This window comes from Gracilinanus agilis, chromosome 3 (genome assembly GCF_016433145.1).
Source record: "Gracilinanus agilis isolate LMUSP501 chromosome 3, AgileGrace, whole genome shotgun sequence".
NCBI lineage: Eukaryota > Metazoa > Chordata > Mammalia > Didelphimorphia > Didelphidae > Gracilinanus > Gracilinanus agilis.
The window spans coordinates 636781136-636796136 of NC_058132.1; the positions used below are offsets into that span (position 1 = coordinate 636781136).

Sequence of the window (15001 nt, forward strand, 5' to 3'; positions counted from 1 at the left end):
CAAAATAGGCAAGGAGGAGACTAAGTTATCACTCTTTGCAGATGATATGATGGTCTACTTAAAAAATCCTAGAGAATCAACTAAGAAGCTTGTAGAAATAATCAACAACTTTAGCAAAGTTGCAGGATACAAAATAAATGCACATAAATCATCAGCATTTCTATACATTTCCAACACACTAGAGCAGCAAGAAGTAGAAAGAGAAACACCATTTAAAATCACCCTAGACAATATAAAATACTTGGGAATCTATCTACCAAAACAAACACAGCAATTATATGAAAATAACTACAAAACACTTTCCAAACAAATAAAACTGGATCTAAACAATTGGAAAGCCATTGATTGCTCATGGGTAGGTCGAGCTAACATAATAAAAATGACAATTCTACCCAAATTAATTTACCTATTTAGCGCCATACCTATTCAAGCCACCAAAAAACTTCTTTACTGAATTAGAAAAAACTATAACAAAATTCATCTGGAATAACAAAAGATCAAGAATATCAAGGGAAATAATGAAAAAAAATGTGAAGGAAGGGGGCCTAGCAGTACCAGATATTAAACTATACTATAAAGCAGCAGTCATCAAAACAATATGGTACTGGCTAAGAGACAGAGAGGAGGATCAGTGGAATAGACTTGGGGTAAATGACATAAGCAAGACAGTGTATGATAAACCCAAAGAGCCCAACTTTTGGGACATGAATCCACTATTTGACAAAAACTGCTGGGAAATTTGGAAAACAATATGGGAGAGATTAGGTCTAGATCAACATCTCACACCCTACATCAAGATAAATTCAGAATGGGTGAATAACTTGAATATAAAGAGGGAAACTATAAATAAGTTAAGTGAACACAGAATCGTATACTTGTCAGATCTCTGGGAAAGGAAAGACTTTAAAACCAAGCAAGAGTTAGAGAAAATTACAAAATGTAAATTAAATGGTTTTGATTATATTAAACTAAAAAGCTTTTGTACAAACAAAAACAATGTAGTCAAAATCAGGAGGGAAACAACAAATTGGGAAAAAATCTTTATAACGAAAAACTCTGACAGGGGTCTAATCACTCAAATATACAAGGAGTTAAAGCAATTGTATAAAAAATCAAGCCATTCCCCAATTGATAAATGGGCAAGAGACATTAATAGGCAATTTTCAGGTAAAGAAATCAAAAGTATCAATAAGCACATGAGAAAGTGTTCCAAATCTCTAATAATTAGAGAAATGCAAATCAAAACAACTCTGAGGTACCACCTCACACCTAGCAGATTGGCTAAAATGAAAGAAGGGGAGAGTAATGAATGCTGGAGGGGATGTGGCAAAATTGGGCCATTAATGCATTGCTGGTGGAGTTGTGAACTGATCCAGCCATTCTGGCTGGCAATTTGGAACCATGCTCAAAGGGCTATAAAAGACTGCCTGCCCTTTGATCCAGCCATACCATTGTTGGGTTTGTACCCCAAAGAGATCATAGATAAACAGACATGTACAAAAATATTTATAGCTGCGCTTTTTGTGGTGGCAAAAAACTGGAAAAGGAGGGTATGTCCTTCAATTGGGGAATGGCTGAACAAACTGTGGTATATGCGGGTGATGGAATACTATTGTGCTAAAAGGAATAATAAACTGGAGGAGTTCTAGGCGAACTGGAGAGACCTCCGGGAACTGATGCAGAGCGAAAGGAGCAGAGCCAAAAGAACATTGTACACAGAGACTGACATACTGTGGTAAAATTGAATGTAATGGGCTTCTGTACCAGCAGCAATGCAATGACCCAGGACAATTCTGAGGGATTTATGTTAAAGAATGTTACCCACATTCAGAGGAAGGACTGCAGGAGAGGAAACATATAAGAAAAGCAACTGCTTGAACGCATGGGTCGGGGCAGACATGATTGAGGGTATGGACTCGAAACTACCACACCAATGCAACCACCAACAATTTGGAAATTGGTCTTGATCAAGGACACATGACAAAACCAGTGGAAATGTGCGGCGGCCATGGGTGGGGGGAGTGCGGGGGGTGAAGGGGAAAGTAGGAGCATGAAACATGTAACCATGTTAAAAATGATTATTAATAAATGTTAAAAAATTTAAAAAAAAAAGAATTTAAGGAGGAAATAGATAGTAAAACTATAATAATGGAAGACTTCAACCTTCCCCTATCAGATCTAAATAAATCAAATAAAAAAATAAATAAAAAGAAGAGATGTGAATCAAATCTTGGGAAAATGAGAGTTAATAGATATATGGAGAAAAAGAAATAGGGACAAAAAAGGAATACACCTTCTTTTCAGTAGCACATGGCACAAATAAAAAGACTGACCATGTATTAGGGCATAAAAACATTGCAAATAAATTTAGGAAAGCAGAAATAATAAATGCAATTTGTTCAGACCATAATGCAATTAAAAATCATAATCAATAAGGGCTTATGGAAAGGCAGGTTTAAAATTAATTGGAAACTAAATAATCTAATTCTTCAAAACTGGTGTATCAAAGAACAAATCAAAGAAACAATTACTGATTTCATTGAAGAGAATACCAATGATGAAACAACTTATCAAAATCTATGGGATGCAGCCAAAGCAGTACTCAGGGGAAAATTTATATCCCCGAGTGCATATTTAAACAAATCAGAGAGGGAAGAGGTCAATGAATTGGGCATGCAACTTAAAAAACTAAAAAGAGAACAAATTAAAAATCCCTAGATAAAAACTAAATTGGAAATCATAAAAATCAAAGGAGAAATTAATAAAATAGATTTAAATATGCTCCTTATTGAGCATAGCTGCAAAAATCTTAAATAGAATACTAACAAAAAGACTCCAGCAAGTTATCAGGAGGATTATTCACTATGATCAGACGGGATTTATACCAGGACTGCAAGGATGGTTTAATATTAGTAAGCCATCCATATAATTGACCATATCAACAACCAAACCAACAGAAATAAACACAATTATCTCAATAAATGCAGAAAAAGCCTTTGATAAAATACAACTCATTTCTATTGAAAACATAAGAAAGTATAGGAACAGATGGGCCTGTCCTAAAATAATAAATAGTATATATTTAAAACCATCAGCAAGCATCATCTGCAAAGGGGATAAGTTAGAAGTCTTCCCAATAAGATCAGGAGTGAAGCAAGGGTGCCCATTATCACCTCTATTATTTAACATTGTACTAGAAATGCTAGTGGTAGCAATTAGAGAAGAAAAAGAAATTGAAGGGATTAAAGTAGGCAATGAGAAGACGAAACCATCAGATGATTTGATGGTCTATTTAAATAATCCTAGAGAATCAATTAAAAAACTAGTGGAAATAACAACTTTAGCAAAGTTGCAGGATATAAAATAAACCCACATAAATCATAAGCATTTCTATATATTTCCAACACAATTTAGCAGCAAGAGAAGAAAGAGAAATTCCATTTAAAATCACCCTAGACCAGTGATGGGCAACCTTTTTAAAGGTGGGGGAGGGCAAAGGAAAGGAAATGCTCATCTGTCAATCTGTTTCTAAGGCAACTCTTTTGAAGTTTAATTTTATTATATCCTACTCATTGTATTCGTCAGATTAGGAATAATGTCGCAGGCCCAGATAGAACATTTCAGCTGGGTGGCATCTGGCCCCATGGACCTAGTTTGCCCATCACTGCCCTAGACTTATAAAATATTTAGGAATCTACATGCCAAGACAAACATAGGAATTATATGAACACAACTACAAAACACTTTCCTCACAATTAAAACTAGATCTAATAATGGAAAAACATTAATTGCTCATGGGTAGGATGAACTAATATAATAAGAATGCTAATCCTACCCAAATTAATTTACTTATTCAGTGCCATACCTATCAAACTACCAAGAAACTTTTTTATTTAATTAGAAAAATTATAACAAAGTTCATTTGGAAGAACAAAAGATCAAGAAAAAGGGAAATTATGAAAAAAAATGTGAAGGATGGGGGCGGTCTAGCAATACCAGATTTTAAGCTGTATTATAAAGCAGTGATCATCAAAACAACATGGTATTGGCTAAAAGACAGAAGGGAGGATCAATTTAATAGACTTGGGGTAAATTACCTCAGCAAGATAGTGTACGATAAACTCAAAGATCTCAGCTTTTGGGACAAGAACCCACTATTTGACAAAAACTGCTGGGGAAATTGGAAAAACAGTATGGAATAGATTAGGTTTAGATCAACATCTCACATTCTATACTAAGATAAATTCAGAATGGGTAAATGACTTAAATATAAAGAAGGAAACTGTAAGTAAATTAGGTGAACATAGAATAGTATACCTGCCAGATCTATGGGAAAGGAAAGATTTTAAGACCAAGCAAAAGGCAGAGAATATTATAAAATGTAAAATAAATAATTTTTATTACATTAAATTTAAAAGGTTTTGTACAAACAAAACCAATGCAACCAAAATTAGGAGGGAAGCAACAAATTGGGAAAAAAATCTTTATAACAAAAACCTCTGACAAAGGTCTAATTTCTTAAATTTATAAGTAGCTAAATCAATTGTACAAAAAATCAAGCCATTCCCCAACTGATAAATGGGCAAGGGACATGAATAAGTAGTTTTCATATAAAGAAATCAAAACTATCAATAAGCACATGAGAAAGTGTTCTAAATCTCTCATAATTAGAGAAATGCAAATCAAAACAACTCTGAGGTACCACCTCACACCCAGCAGATTGGCCAATATGACAGCAAAGGAACGTAATAAATGTCAGAGGGGATGTGGCAAAATTGGGACACTAACGCATTGCTGGTGGAGTTGTGAATTGATCCTGTCATCCTGGAAGACAATTTGGAACTATGCCCAAAGGGCTTTAAAAAACTGCCTGCCCTTTGATCCAGCCATACCACTGCTGGGTTTGTGCCCCAAAGAGATAATAAGAGAAAAAGCCTTGTACAAACATATTTATAGCTGCACTCTTTGTGGTGGCAAAAAAATTGGAAAATGAGGGGTGTCCCTCAATTGGGGAATGGCTGAAAAATTGTGGTATCTAATGGTGATGGAATACTATTGTGCTGAAAGGAATAATGAACTGGAGGAATTCCATGTGAACTGGAAAGACCTCCAGGAATTGATGCAGAGTGAAAGGAACAGAACCAGGAGAACGTTATACACAGAGACTGATACACTGTGGCACAATCAAATGTAATGGACTTCTCTACTAGCAGCAATGAAATGGCACAGGACAATTCTGAGGGGCTTATGAGTAAGAATGCTATCCACATCCAGAGAAAGAACTGTGGGAGTAGAAATGCAGAAGAAAAACATATGATTGATCACATAGTTTCATAGGGATATGATTGTAGATGTTGACTTTAAATGATCACTCTATTGCAAATAATAATATGGAAATCGGTTTTGAACAATGATACATGTAAAACCCAGTGGAATTGCTCATTGGCTCCAGGAGGTGGGGTAGGGAAAGAACATGAATCATTTAACCATGGAAAAATCTTCTAAATTAATTAATTAATTGATTAGATTTTTAAAAACAATTTAAAAATAAATCATAGGTTTGGTCCAAAACAAACAAACCCAAGTGTAAATTCTATGACAGAAATCTAAAACTGCTCATTATGAGCACATCAATTTGGGTGGGTGGATGGGATCAGTTCTGTGATTTTGTTATTTAATATAGGGAATTCCCAGGAAGGCAACACCCTCTATTGATGCAGTTTTATCATTGCATGTAGCATGGAAAGGCTAAGTAAGTTGTCCAGGGAGTCAACAAGAATCAGAGGCATTAGTTTCAAATCTACCACTTCCTAACTGAGTTAATTGTGAGTTCAGGCAAGTCATCACTTCTCTTCATCCTGGATTCCATATCTATAAAACAAGAAAGTTGGATTCGATCATCTCAAAGTTTATAAACCAATATTATTGGGAGGACAAGTTATAGGCTGATAATGCTATTTTTAATGTCCTGGCATAGATTTTAAATCATTAACTTTAATTAACCATGAATTAACTTTTCCCTCTTTTAAAATGAAGTGAATGGGGAAGAGGGCAGCTGGGTGGCTCAGTGGATTGAGATCCAGGCCTAAAGACGGGAGGTCCTAGGTTCAAATTTCGCCTCAGACATTTCCTAGCTGTGTGACCCTCGGCAAGTCACTTAACCCCCAGTGCCTAACCCTTACCACTCTTCTTCCTTGGAGCCAATACACATTATTGACTCTAAGGCAGAAAGTAAGGGTTTTAATTTTTAAAAAAATGAAGTGAATGATTTATTCTTATTCCTAGAATGGTAGAAACCCAGATAGCAACTGGGCATTTGGCAGGCAGTTCTGCTAACTGACTTTTTTCCTCCCTTCTATGCCCACTTTTCTACAATATAAGGAAGGGTGAACCTTAAGACCATGACCCCTGATAATCATGGATTTAAGTTCAGGAGAATTTGTTCTATCGGATTTGTGGACACTGGCCAATTCTATATAATCTCTGGCAACCTTTATAGAGTCAACCAGTCTATAGAGTCAGTTGTGCAATAAAAAAATGTTCTCTTGCCTTTTTTCCTCCATGTTCCAAACTGTCTTCAACAAAGACCTGTTTCAATCACCTTGTTCGAATGTAGGAGCTTTAGAGAGTATCACACACATTTCTCCTTATACTGAATTGTATCTTCTTCCTAAAAGATAAAATCTTCTTTGTGAAAAGAGGTAACATGGCATAGTGCTCTATATTTAAATATGGAAGGGACTATATAGAGATGCAAAGTAAACCCAGGGAATATGATATAAGTAGCTGACACTGGAAGTTATTTATCCTCAGAATTTTCATGTGAGTTCTTTAATCTGTATGACAAAGAAAGTAACTGTTTATCATTAATTAATTTGCATACTAGTAGAAACTTTGAGTCACTAGAATTTAGGTTTAGGGATAGAAAGTGGTTTGGGACAGAAAGAGTCTGCCAAAGAATTTAATACAGAGGTGAATGGCAAATAGGCAATTTCCAGGCTTGTGCAAATATAAGATGCAGGACTTTGAAGGCACTGGGGTTCGGTGAAGTCTGATGCCTCTGAAGTCAAAAGACCGGCATTCTCTACTTTGCCACTTACTACTTGTAGGACCTTGAGCAAATCATTTCCCATATCTGGGCATTTCTTCATTAAGTCTAAAATGATGAGATGATGAGCTCTCATGTCCCTTCCTGTCCTAACACTATGATTTTAGGAATGACTCCTGCTATCATGATCACTGCCTTTTTTTTAAAGGTTCTGACGGGAATATATTTATGTAAGTTTGTATGTACAAATAACATATTAGATATAGATTTGTATATATGTGTATATATATACTTTATGTATAGTATATGAGCATATATGTATATGTGTGTATGTATGTGAATATATATATATATATGTAGTACAAACCTTTTTCTCTCTGTCTCTCTCTTGGTATGATCTCTCTTGGTACTCTATCCATTGTGATACTTAGCTGCTTCTTTTTTTCTTCTTATATTTCTAAAATGACATCCCTCCCACCTTTTCTTCTTATATTTTTCTCTCTTTCTGTCTCTGTCTCTGTCTTTCTTTCTCTCCTTCCCTCCCTTCCTTTTCTCTCTGTCTCTCTCTGCCTCTCTGTCTCTGTCTTTCTCTGTGGAGAATACATCTTAAAAAAATTTTATGCAAATTCTTGGGGTGTTGGGTCCAGTACCTACTCTCATACCTCCTTTCCCCTAAATTCTAAAAGATCTCAATCCATTTACGCTGGCCCATTTGAGTGACTCTTGTCAGTATTCTCCCAGAAGTTCATCATGGGTAGGGGGGATATCTACTTTGCATGCCTTCTTCCTCCATTAATTGGCTTTGGTTTTTTTTTGAGGTTTACTGCTTTATTTGTCTCCCTCTTTATTTTCTCTCTTGGTGGCTTCTCCACACCCTTCTGCAAATTTTCCTTCCTCAGTGAAGTTCCTTATGTCATCCTAAACACTAGATGCATGGACATAGAGGTCCAGCTATGATTGGTGACTCTTTCATTGGTCCCAGAATAACTTTATTAAATAGATGTTGGGTATGTAGGTTCCCACCATCCCAGATAACACTGTTGTTTGATCTAAAGGAGCTTCTGAAAAAGCTTGTAAATACTATCCAATGGGAAACATCATCTAAACAGTGAAAGAAGGTTTCTTTCTTGGTTTTCTTTCTTTTTTTAAAATAAAGGTATCCCAGGAGGCTCTCTCATTAAAAAAAAAAAAAAAGTACATGCAAATGTATGCAGTATTTATCAGAATGTGATTTCCATCTATGGGATGTCTCTTACTAGTACCATTCAGTTTAATATGCTAGGATCTCACTTCACTTATTCCAGTGAAAATCCCCTATAAAGCAGACTTGAGTTTCTCATGCATTGGATAAGAACTGATATCACTTCAATTCAGGCCTTGCCATAGCAGACTTATCAGTCCCTATTCAAATTTATAAAAACAAAGAATATGCATGATACAAATATTAATACAAAGTCTTACAAATTAATAAAAAATGAAATATAAATTACAGTGAAATTCAGGAAGATCATAACCGGTTTGCTCTTCTATATTTCTATAAAGAAAAGAGAATAGACATTATTACCAACAGTCATTCCAGAAGATTTTAACATTTGAGAAACAATGTGGCATATTGGTAGAGATCTGAACTCAAAGCCAGAAAGACTTCAAGTCTTGCCTCTGACCCATACTGCTTGTGAAATCTTGCTCTTAGTGCTCCAGGGCACTCTCTAAGACTATAATTTGTGGAGAAGGTCCTGAAAGAGTGGCCTTACTCTTGTGTGTTTATCTTAAAATGCAAAGTTTAAATTCTTTTGAAAGTAATTTTAGGGAAAGAAACTTGCTACCTCCCAGAATCCAGAAAGTGAACTGCCTGCAGAAGATACCATAAAGATGCTTGCAGAGACCACATGCTGCTCCAAGAGATCCTGAGTGAACTTTTGGATGTGCTGATTTGAACTTTGGGGGGTGGGGTTGATTGCATTTGTTTTATATGGGCACCATTGTGCCAAAGAGGACTGCTCCCTAATTGGTTTTGTTCTTTTTCTCTCTTGTTTCTTTTTTGTCCCCAAATTGTTGTATTTCCCCCTAAGAAACTGTATGTATCTTTAGTTGAAGTTATAAGTTTGGTTGTGTTTACAGGATCCACTGGGGAGACTGGTCTCCCAACAGATCCCAGGGGGGAATGTGTGTTTTGAAAAAAAGACTGTATGCTGGGGAACTACATCCCCGAGTATCCTGTGCACCTCCCAGGGTTCCCTTCCCCTTACCTCCTGGCATGGGACTGGTCCATAAGTGGACCAATCCCACACTAGGAAGGGGCTTTTGGATCCGCTGTTGGGGGATCTGGTGGAGTTGCAGATCAGAGGGTAAGAACAGGAGCTTGCCAGAACAAAGACCTTTTTCTTTTATTATTAAAGACCTTTTCTTTTCTGCCCTATCCTCTGCTTTTATTATTTTATTCATCACACTCTGAAGTATCCTAAATTCATAATATTCTAGGTCCAGTTCTTATCCCAATGATCTTATTAAAGCCCTACACTGAAATCTCAGGATGGTGTTGAGGTAATCCATGGCAAAGGCCATGCCACCAACTGGCAAGGAATGATCTCTATGATCTCTGCTTGAAAAAAATGTCAAGTATAGGACTGGCGATGGGCTATATCTCTATGGTCCAACGGTCAGCCTCCTGAGTTCAAAGGAGCCCATTCATCATGGGATTAAATCATGTCAGCCAACAATTTCCTTAAGATCAACCGCTAAGCAAAGAAAGTACCCATACCAATAAAATCACAGATACCTGGAGTTATTACTCAAAACATTTTCTCACACAATAGCCCATTTAAAAAAAGGAAATAACAATGACTGAGTTTAAAGCAAGATTCCTTGTAAACAATGGCCAAGGTTTAAAAAATTTTATGAAATATTTTATAAACAAATCATCCACCAGAGATCCTGAAAAAAATAACACTCTATTTCACCACCCCCTCAAAAAAAACCTCACAGGAATGGAAAATTAGGGCATGTGTGTGAATCAGTGTTGTCTTTGGACTATTTGTGATGAATTTATTACCAAAGGATTTCCTAAGAAAATACAGAATAAACAAAATCAGAGGTCTGTTCAATGGACTGGCCCCTGGAGAAGGAACCCTGGATATAAAGCTCTTGGCCAATAGGTAGTCTCTCACCCATGCTAGAACTACTCCCTTTGTTGCATAGATTAGCAGTCAGCCTGGTTCTCAGAAGGTAACTAGTCCAGCCCTAGAATTTTACAGATGAGGAAACTGAGGACTAAAAAAGTTGTAATTTGCCCAAAGTTGCAAATCAATAGCAGAGAAGGTATTTGAAGTCAGTAAATTCTAATCCATCAGACTCTGCACTATTGGGAACTAATTATAATAGTTAATGAAACTTTCTACATGAAGTCTTTCCTGATATACCCAGCTTCTAGTGTTTTCTTATCTGCTCCTCATAAGAAAATCTCTCTGGCATATATCTATACGTGCTTTAGTTTTGTTTTGGCATCTCTTTGAATTAGTCTTCCTTAATCCCAAGGTGTCCTGTTCATTGCACCAAATAGCCCTGGGATTAAACTAGTAAAAGACCAAATATCTTCATTTTAAGAGGAAGGTAATTGAGTCTCAGAGAAGTTAAGAGAATTGCCTGGTATCAGATTATCACTAAAACACCTATCATGAGTCTATTTCCTCGCAGAGATTGGCATATGAAATACACACAATGATCAAAAACTTCAGAATCTCAGAGAAGGTGGAGACCTCTGAGTTTCACTGGTTCCGGCCAGGCAACTAAGCAAGAATCCTTGCCCCAACATACCCAATGAATGGTCATCCATTCATTATTTCCTAAAAGGCCCTGAGTGAAGTGGATTATGTTACCTCCTAGGGCAACAGAGGGCACTTTTATGGAGCTCCAAATCCTGTAGAAATGATTAATCAATTAGCTATATAAAACTTCCCTTCATCACTTCTCCAATGAACTTCAGAAACTCTTGACCCCTCTGTTTTGTGCACCCCCCTCAAAATGTCCCTGAATTGGGCAGCTGGGTAGCTCAGTGGATTGAGAGTCAAGCCTAGAGATGGGAGGTCCTAGGTTCAAATCAGACACTTCCCAGCTGTGTGACCCTGGGCAAGTCACTTGACCCCCATTGCCCACCCTTACTACTCTTCCACCAAGGAGCCAATACACAGAAGTTAAGGGTTTAAAAAAAAAAGCAAAAACAAAAACAAAATGTCCCTGAACCAGAATTATACCTTGCAGTTTTAACCCTCTGTTGCACTAGCATTATGCTAACAATGAGCTTTTTTTTTGCAGAAAACTGCAGTAGTTGTTTCCTTCCCACCGACCCTACTCCTTTTTTTCTTTAAACCATATATTCTCTGAAACCAGCACCAAAGATCCAAGGATCTTTTTTGAATTTATGCCCTTGGAGAACTTGCATAGAAAGCCCACAAGGAAATCAGACTTTTAGCCTCTTTAGGTTCAGATTTTATTCTCATGTTCTCCCCATTAATTTGTAGAGTTGTTTTTCTCTTATTCTTGGCAAAGGATGAATTTTGTGGCAGTGGTTGGCTTTTAGGTTTGGGGTTTGATATTCCTTGGAAGGAAGGAACTCCATAAAGTAGAAACCCTTTGCCTAAGATTTTTATGTCTAGTTGAATTTAGCTTCTCCTGTGGAAAGATCTGCTATTTACCTCATTTTGCAAAGTCAACGGAAGGAAAAGAATTCTCCCAACCGAACATTAACTCACATTTGTTGGATCAAATTTGAGACATAGACATAGACCAATAAAACAACATTATGCAGGAGATTGCAGATTTGCACTACCTCTGCTGGATGATTTGGTTATAAAACATTTCATAAATTTCTTTATGCACGGAAGATATTTTCCCCAATTGAACGGCTGAGCATTTATCTCTTAAATCTTATATTCAGGAAACAAGTCCTTCCTGGTTTTCATAGAGGAAGTTTGTTATGAACTGAACGGAGTTAGATGTACCATATTGAGTGTACCTTCAGTTATGGCAGCTCTCTAGTGGTCTACTTGTTGGTGGATCCCTGTATTCTCTGCACTGTCTTCTCTCTACTCCAGAGTCAAAGGTACCCTGGAGCCTCCTGTGTGCTATACTTGGGGTCAGAAGGAGATCAGCAAGAAGGCAACTCCTTATTTCCATCTCATCAGCTCTACACGGTGAATTGAAAGTGTTGGTAGATAAAGGTTGGTAAGAGAAGACTGTGCCTTCAGGCACCTGCAAGACTTCCTAGCATCAAGCTCATGGAGTAAATGGGACTCTTATGGGCGGTGCTTTAACTGGCAATCCAGAGAAAGCACGATAAACCATGTTCTGGGGATAGCAATGGGAATGGTTCCCTCAAACCAACTTTTGAAGACAAATTCACTTCCGTACAATTAAGAGAATACTGATAACAGCTCATATTTATATAGACTTTAAGATTCACAAGGCATTTCACATAAATTCTCCAATTTGGCAATGTATGCAAATGCTATTTATATATTCTTATTATTCTTATTTCTTTTTAATGTTATAATTAGTTTTATTATAGATGAACCAGCCCCAGCAAGTTGGTGATGCTCATTCGCTTCTTTTTCTCCAATAAGAAAAACTGTATTGCATTGCCCAATAGAGGACATTAGCATAGAGCCTCTTACCTTTGTCTTGTTGCAGTAATAACCACACAGGCCTCCAACCGCACCATTTACTACTTGAAGGATAAGAAAGGCGATTTCCAGTACTCCAAAGCCCACAAGAAGGAAAAACATGAGCAGGTGGAATTGCGTAATATTTTTGGGTTCAACGCACACACCCCATAGTCTGGGATTAGTAATGTAACTGTTGTTTAGAAAAAATAGAAATGTATTAGTCCCATTATATGATGCTTGGAAAGACTTCTTTTCAACCAGAAATATCAAAGCTTCTGCTCCAGGTAGTTGGTCAGTATCATAGTTTCCATAAAATAATGATTTTAAGACCACCCATGTTCCTGTGATAGACTTAAAAAGCTGAATCTATTACCCCTAAAGGCCAACATTCCAAGACTGTAATACTTAAGAGACTGAGGAAGGACCTGGTTTTGATTTAATCAGCTCAGGTACATTTTACTTGTGTGACACTTTGGACAAGTCAAATCCACCGGGCCTCAGTTTCCTCATCTGTAAAATGGAAGGGGGAGAAAGAATTGAAATGTTAGCTCTCTGTGGTCCCCTTTATATATAAATACATATACATTTAGCTCTTCTTTCTTCAGAAGGACAATATTCTCTCTATGAATATTTTCTAAAAAATGACAAATAAGTGTGAGATAATAACCAAGTTTGGTCTTAAAGAGGAAATGAGAAAATGCACCTCCCTCTTTTCCTTACAAGGACTGAATACTATAGGTGAAAAACACTATACAACACCCTGACAAACTAGATTGGTATATTGATTAATTGCACTAAATTAATTTTATTTCTTTTTAAATTCTTTGTTATGAGGAAGGAGGAAAATATTCAGAAATTCAGGTGATTGAAAAACAAAAGGTTGATATTTTTATTTTTAAAAATCATAATATGAAGGATCCAAATTTAACTTACTGGTTGTCCCTACATGTCCTTAAATAGCATGTTCATGACAATCATGGTTGTTTTCATTTTAATTCCTCATCAATCTCATTTTGACATTAAATTAAAATATTAAAACCAAGAGCTATTCCTGCATACTCAGTGCAACACCAAGATACAGTAGCTAAAGTCTGACACTCATGATGCAAGGTGCAAAGGATAGAGCATGGAGCTTGGAACCAATGTGATTCACTTTCCTAAGTTCAAATCTGGCCTCTGACACTAACACTGGGCAAGTCATTTAACCCTGTTGGCCTCAGTTTCCTAATCTGTAAAATAAGCTGGAGAAGGAAATAGCAAACCACCCCACAATATCTTTGCTGAAAAACCCCAAAAGGAGTCACAGAGAGGTGGATACAACTGAAAATGACTGAATAGCAAAAAAACCTGAGGGAACAGGACTAGATGGCCTTTGAGATTCTGTTCAGTCCCAGATCCTATGATCAAAACAGAGACCAATTAGTAATATGAGAGCTTCTACTAGGAAAAAAAAATGTTTCAAATGACATTTCCCCCCCCTTAAAAACAGTTCATATTTCCTGAATATACACTAGTGGATATCAATGAAAGAAGCAAACCAGAAAAATATGAAGTTTGGAGCAAGCAGGTTATGATTTAAATTTTAATGTGGGTAAGGCACATATGAAGAATTTGATACTAATAAAAAACAATGCTTTATCTAAAATGTCAAAAAAGGCACTTGGGTGGCTCTGTGTTTAGAATGTAAGTCCAGAGCCAGGACAACCTAAATTCAAATCTGGCCTCAGTTTCCTCTCATCTGTAAAACAACTAGATTGTGTTCGTTATAAAATTAACAGTCAGAATAATCAGTTATGTCTAGATGAAAATGAGAACTGTCACATGTCTGATTTACAATAGTAGAGAAGATTCAAATCCAGTACAATACATTCCTGAGTTCATAAATATCTTCCCTTGGCCCTCCAAAATGGAAGATGAAGCCTTTTTAAGTGAATTCAGAAAGGATTAAAGGAAAATAGAGCAGGGGCAAGCCTTGAATGACTCCATGTCAAAAGGAAAATTTCTCCAGTCACAACCTATGCCTGACTATCCAGATAATTCTCTTGAACCCTCTTATGTCTTCTCTTATTACATATATATATATGATATATATATATATATATATATATAAAGAGAGAGAGGGAGAGAGAGAAGGAAAGGAGGAAGAGGGAGAGAGAGAATGAGAGAGAGAGAGAAGGAAAAGAAGGAGAGGGAGAGAGAGAAGGAAAGGAAGGAGAGGGAGAGAGAGAATGAGAGAAGGAAAGGAGGGAGAGAGAGAAGGAAAGGAGGGAGAGGGAGAGAGAGAAGGAAAGGA

At 36.7% G+C, this 15001-nt stretch overlaps 1 protein-coding gene across 1 annotated transcript in view; it reads right to left on the bottom strand.

The window, feature by feature from the left end:
* The window catches only part of TM4SF1 (transmembrane 4 L six family member 1), an 82062-nt gene that overhangs the window by 61115 nt on the left and 5946 nt on the right, over positions 1 to 15001 (bottom strand). Inside the window, exon 4 of the mRNA XM_044669469.1 lies at positions 12718 to 12898. Coding sequence (XP_044525404.1) covers positions 12718 to 12898 — 181 coding nt within the window. The remainder of the gene's footprint in view (positions 1 to 12717; positions 12899 to 15001) is intronic.